A 6,368-nucleotide genomic window follows, 5' to 3' on the forward strand; every position below is an offset into this window, starting at 1 on the left:
AGAAACGTCAAGCCACTTTGACAATTTATTTATTTTTGTCACACTCTGTTATGACAATTTGTATTTTATTTGTTATGACAATTTGTTCTATGTATGGTCTTTCCTACATGTACAATTTGTATCATTTGAATTTGACTAATGAAATTCTATTTTATTTAATTTTATTTTTGCTTTTACTTTGGCACAAAAGAGTTTAATACGCGAAGTTTAATACGCGTCTTATTTAAGGCTCTGGGAAAGAAATGACTTTAAAAGGAGGGAATGCTTCCTTTACACAGAGTCAGAGAAAGAAAATTTCTGAGAGGAAGAAGAAAAACCAGACATGGCTTCTCACAATTGTTGGTTTGAAAGGTTAGTATATTTACTGTTTAAATCAAGTTTAGAGCTTGCATAATTCATTAAACTAATGCAAACTTGTTCTGCTTAACTCTGTTTCTCTCTTGATTCTTCAATGACTGTAATATTCTTTAAAACTGATTTCTGCAGATTTTTATTTCTGCAGATTTTCTTGATCAAAGGAAAAACTAAATCATTTTCTATTTTCTAAATTATGATAATTTTATTAAAATATGAAAATATTTATATATGCATGATATAAATACATATCATTTATTTAACATTGCAACCAAACAACGGAAAATCCTTTCATATTCATGAAAAATATTTTTTATATATAAGTTATTTTATATGAAACAAATAAAGTGTTAATATATATATATATATATATATATATATATATATATATATATATATATATATATATATATATATATATATTAACATGAATAAGTAATATAGATTTTTTTAAATTCATATTATTTATAAATATTAAAAATAAAAAATATTTAATAACATAATTTAATTTTTAAATAAAATTAAAATTATATTACAATCAAACAATAAAAAAATATTTTCAAAGAGACATTTTCTTAACTTTATTTCCTTTCATTTCAAATATCAAATAATTTAGGACGTCTATTAACATAGGATACCAAGCTGTTACAGTTTATAAAAATCTTTATTTATTTACCAAAAAGTTTAGAAAGTGACTTTTGCATTTTATCATTGAAATTATTAATGTGAAGATGTGATGCATTTTATCTTGATCATTCAATGGACATAATATTCTTTAAAACTAATTTCTGAATCTTTTTCTTTTGCTTCTTTTGCTCTTCTTCTCTTTTCTCATTTATATTAATTATGCTTGCTTAAGTTTAAAAGTGTGTAAAATGCATAGTCCTCCAAAGCTATAACTTTTTTTTTATATATAAAAATAAATTATTATTTAGTCTCTCAATTATATCAAAATTAATAACTTGATTTTATATTTTTAAAAATACATGATTTACACCCTTACATTTGATTTCGTCAACAATTCGTATTTTTTAAATTTTAGTATTATCTCTGTTATTATTCTTATTATTTTTTTTAGTCTAAATCAATCCTTGTAAAATTTTTACGATATTTCTATTGCTTTAATCGTAAATTTTACCAACCTTAATAGAATTAGAAGTATGATAGATTTTATAGGAATAGAGATATAAAATTTAAAATGAATTTATAAATAAAATTTACAAAATTTTATGAAAATTTATTTGTTTAAAATAATTGCAGAAATTATTATTATTATTATTATTATTATTATTATTATTATTATTATTATTATTATTATTATTTTGTTTTCCCAGTGAATTTAGGAGTCTGGTTTCCTAGCGAAATTTGGAGTCAGATTATTACTTATTGTTTTGCTTCTCCATCAGACTTCTATCGCCGAAGATTCATATTATACACCCAAGAAAATATAGAAGTTCTTTGTTCTTCTAGTATATCAATTCTTTGTTCTTTGTTTTTTATCAAGATATATAGAATGGATATAGATGATTTTCGATGGATTCTGGAGATTACGGGTGTTGACGTCTGGACTTTTATTGACACTGCGATATTGGTGGCTTCGTTGGATTTCGGGGCTGACTTGAAGCAGCGGAGAGATAAGATTGTTGAAATGCTATGCGCATTGAGCTCGCCTGGTCGATGTAGGAGTATGGGCAGGATTAGTGATGGGCATGAAATGAGAGAAAACAGAAATGAAGCCAAAGGTGGAGATGGATGTCGAAGTGGGTCGATTTATGGAGATGAACATGAAGAAAACGATGATGAATTGGATCCATTTGCGGGATCGTTCGACGATAAGCAGAAGAAGATTTTGGAGATTATACAACATCTTGAAAATCCTGATCAGTCTCAAGATTCTCTGGTTGATTTGCTTCAAACTTTAGCAGATATGGATATGACCTTCGAGGCACTCAAGGACACTGGCATTGGAAGACATGTCAGTAGTTTGAGAAAGCATTCATCGGATGATGTTCGGAGATTAGTGAAGCAACTTGTCAGGAAATGGAGAGAAATTGTAGATGAATGGTTGAGGCTAAATCCTCAAGAAGAGCAAGCATCCTCTACTCTAACGGCTGATGGGAACTCCCCACAGCAGAAAATTTCCCGGAACCAGGTTCCTGATATTGCATACTCTCCAAATACTCACAAAGAGAGTTCTGATTCAGACAAGAAAACTTGTGAACCAGAAGGAAAGCCAAAACCAGTTCCTCGAAAAGAAGATCCTCGTAGACCTACCCATCAATCAGTTTCTGTTTCTCACAATGTGCAGAGACAGAGAGAGCAGCAGCAGCAAAGAGAGAGAGAAGTTGATTATGAGAGGCTGGCCTCTGCAAGCAAGAGGCTTCAAGAGAATTACAAAGAAGCCTTAAATGCCAAGAAGCAAAGAACAATTCAAGTGATAGACATACATGATATTCCAAAACCCAAGATTGCCTTTTTTGCAAAGAACAAAGGTGGTGGTTCTCTGAAGGCGCTACTGATTTTGGCAGAAGGGTCTTTAACAGGCTCTGCTTATTCAGATCTTTTATATTTGCAATACCCTTAAAGATTGTTTATATATTAAGGTTGAGGATAATGCGTTATTTTTGTAAGTTGGGTCGATTTTTTTAAAAGAAAATCATATTTGTGAACATGAAATTATTGCATTCTATGATAATTTGATTATTTTCCAATTTGATCTTTTAACATATTTGCCCTGAATTTTGGATATTAAAGCTCTTAAATTTTGGACATTTGCATGTTAATTTCTGCAGATAGTTCATGGCTACTTGCTTTTAAATTGCAATGAGAATTTGAGAGGTTTGGTCTTATGTAATTCTTGAAAATTTGCCAAGAACGTGTCAAATGAAATTGAAAAATCAGTAATATGTAATTCAATTTAGTTCATAAAAATTTTCATTTCAATTATATATTGAAGCTGATGCACAGCACTACAAAGGACACCACTTTTCCTAAATCTAGTTCGTACACTCCAGAATTTAGAGGAATAAATTGTTTTACGTAAGCATAAGTTGAGACTATATAGTAGCTTAACCATTATAGAAGCAAAAAGAATTCCACTTTTGTAGAGAAAAAGAAAAGATTTTATGGTAATTTGCAAGTGGCTTGCATGTTCTTTTCATACTTGTCCTTTATTTTCTTCAGCCTGTGTAAAATGTTGATCCTCATTTCACAAGCCAAACTCATGACAGATTATACACATTAGCTGCGAGATCACTCTCATTTGTGTTTGGAATCCATCATCTCACCACTCTGCAATGAGTCTAATACCCAATCTTTCAAGCACATTTCTCCTGTGGGCTTCTTCCTTGTAAATGTTTCCATCAACATGATTCCATAAGACGCTATTCCCTGTGATCCAGACTCTGCATATAACATAAAAAATGTAGAGAAATCATGAAAATCAAAACAAAATTGTAGTGAAGATATTCCGAAGAAAGTGCAACATCTACCAAGCTGTTTAACCTCTGTAGCATATCCAAGCAATAGGAATTAGAGTGCAACAATGCCTCAAGGTTTCCATTGGGCATGAACTCCATCACCAATGCTTTGACGTCAACATTGGCACAGCTGTTGATAATTTTGATAAGATTTCTGTGACGAATGCTTCAAAGAACTTCACATTCTGCGTCAAAACTAGTTGCAAATTGAATACCTTTACTGCAGCAGCCATACCAAGCATCCCTCTATATCCAAAAGTAGGTTACTTTCGTCTAATCCATTTGTAGCCTGCATGAGTTCCTGGTATGAAAACCTTCTATATGTTGCTATATGTAGCAAATCCAGTTGAGTAGAGAAAGGACTGTTCTCCTTTTTTCTTTGCCGCCTTGCCAGCACATATACAAGGGCTAGTACCAATATTGCTGAAGCTGTAGCCGGTAAAACATATTTCAGAAATCTTATTGAAGCCTAGCTGAGGAGCTCCGCAGGGTCCAAGATTGTGCATAAAAGAGCTGTTCCCAAGTCTGTCTTACAACAGACTAGAAGGAGAAATTCCTTGCAGAGGACCATTTACAATCTTGGCAATCACAGCAGAGAGTATGCTATTGGAGAGATCCAGGTGCTCCCAATTGAACCTGGTATAGGTCCTTGGAATTTATTATGTGCCAAAGAGAGATAAATTATCAACTGTTGGAGAGCACCGATCTCACTTGGAATACCACCAAAGAAATGATTCTTTGACAAGTCCATTTGATAAATGACCTCTAAATTTCCAATTCAGATGGCCACCTAGTGAATTTGATGACAAGTTAAAAACCAACATGTCCTCCTTAAGGGCATACTTGAAGTTAAATTATTGCTATCAAGCTGTTAGAGAGGTAAGATTCCCAAAGCAACTTGGTACTGACCCTAAAAGTCTTAACTCACCCAGATTGCTCAGATGACATAGATCATTTGGAATGGAACCATATTGCCGCTAAGATAACAAATTTTAGACAAAATATTAAAAGGAATTCTCTTTGCTAATTTAGAGTATAGAGCAATTTCCACTGAACCCAAACTTGGCGAATTATCTAGCGGTTTGTAATCCGTCGTTTTGGTTTCGAATCAAAACACCAAAGTATGGGATTCATCGATTTGACCTATTACTAGCAGCAGCTTCCGCAGAATCAAATCCAGATGGTAGTCAATTATCATTTATCACCATCAAAATACAAAATTGTTCTATACATACAGGAAATCCAAAGAAGCAAAGGCAAATTTACATTTTGCAATAAGCAGGCCAAAAGAAGGGTGAATAATATCAGTAATGAATACTAATTTAAGCAAATCAAGGAGAAGAAGAAGAAATCAGACAGATTTTCTACAAACCCAGATTTCAATTGCAAGGACATGAAGTTTGCACCATATGTTGTTGAAGAGACTCACACAGAGCCAGGGGGCATTGTTGCAATAGACGTCGGCATCCTTTTGTCATCCGATAGCTAGACCAAATCAACCAAATCTAGACCTCCGCTTCCAGTAGAACGAGTGGGTTTGGTTTAATTCTAAAAGAAGAAGAAGGCCATTTTGAGTAAGAAGAAGAAGAAGAGTTGCAATTAGCTGAGTTCAGTATATGAGTTGGAACAAGCACAAGGCTATGCTGGCTTAAGCAGTTAAGCATCGAGGCTCTGCTTGCTTAAGTTTCAACAGTGTATCTAGCACACTGTCCTATAATGCTATAGCTATTTTTTTTAATTCACATTTTCATAAAGAGAAAATTATTATTTATTCTTGTACTATAAGTTTTGATTTGCAGACTTTTCTTGCTTTGTCTATTTTGGTTAAACTTTTGCATTAATGGTAAACATTTTCGTCTTTGAATTTTTATCATTGTAACCATTTTCGTCCTTCATTGACCACGTTTTAGTTCCTTGGCATATAGTTAAATTGATTAAAATGAATGGAATGACCAAATAGTTAATGGAATCAAATATGAGGGAGTAAATAAAATAATCAAGTCATTAGTTACGACATAATTGAGGGGCTAAATGATAATTTACCCTTCACATATCGATGACCATTGGTTTCTTGCCATTTTATTAACAATTGTCTTTTCATCCAAATGAAAAATTATTACTTTTAAGAAAATTATTATTTAAACCTTCTATTTTAATGAAATAATTACTTGATCCTTCAATTTAAAAAAAAAATAGTTTGTCTCTATATTTTTGTACTGTTTAATATTTAATTTCTCCATTCAGTTTAATTTAAGTATTTTGTTAGTCAATATATAATATATTACTTCTAAATTTGAAAATTTTATATAATTGAATCTTTTTATATAGTTTATTTATGATTGAATTTTTTTTATAGAATTAGTTTAATAATTTTCTCATTCATCCATTTCTGAACACTTTTTTCAAATATGTCTAAATCCAAGTAAAGTTTCAATCAAAGAAAGAAACTCCAGTCGAGACACATAATAGCTTTATGCTAATCTATCTTATTAGCCAATTCATATCTGCTCGAGCACTAGTGGTTAAGTTAACTTT

At 31.5% G+C, this 6,368-nt stretch overlaps 1 protein-coding gene and 1 long non-coding RNA gene across 2 annotated transcripts; one reads left to right on the plus strand and one right to left on the minus strand.

Annotated features, from left to right (window-relative positions):
- Positions 1 to 1,858: 1,858 nt before the first annotated feature.
- Positions 1,859 to 2,938, plus strand: LOC110667775 (probable mediator of RNA polymerase II transcription subunit 26c). The gene has a single exon (XM_021828746.2). The coding sequence runs from the start codon at positions 1,868 to 1,870 to the stop codon at positions 2,936 to 2,938; it is 1,071 nt and encodes a 356-aa protein (XP_021684438.2). The 5' UTR covers positions 1,859 to 1,867.
- Positions 2,939 to 3,270: 332 nt separating this feature from the next.
- On the minus strand, positions 3,271 to 5,516 carry LOC110667796 (uncharacterized). Its single transcript, XR_009143743.1, has 2 exons — positions 4,049 to 5,516; positions 3,271 to 3,963 (listed from the first exon to the last, which is right to left on the minus strand). It is a non-coding gene; the product is annotated as an uncharacterized LOC110667796 (long non-coding RNA).
- Positions 5,517 to 6,368: the final 852 nt, after the last annotated feature.

The sequence above is a fragment of the Hevea brasiliensis genome, chromosome 14 (genome assembly GCF_030052815.1).
Source record: "Hevea brasiliensis isolate MT/VB/25A 57/8 chromosome 14, ASM3005281v1, whole genome shotgun sequence".
Lineage (NCBI taxonomy): Eukaryota > Viridiplantae > Streptophyta > Magnoliopsida > Malpighiales > Euphorbiaceae > Hevea > Hevea brasiliensis.

Bases quoted from the DNA above. Each gene is read 5' to 3' on its own strand.
- LOC110667775 (XM_021828746.2), top strand. From the start codon at position 1,868: ATGGATATAGATGATTTTCGATGGATTCTGGAGATTACGGGTGTTGAC.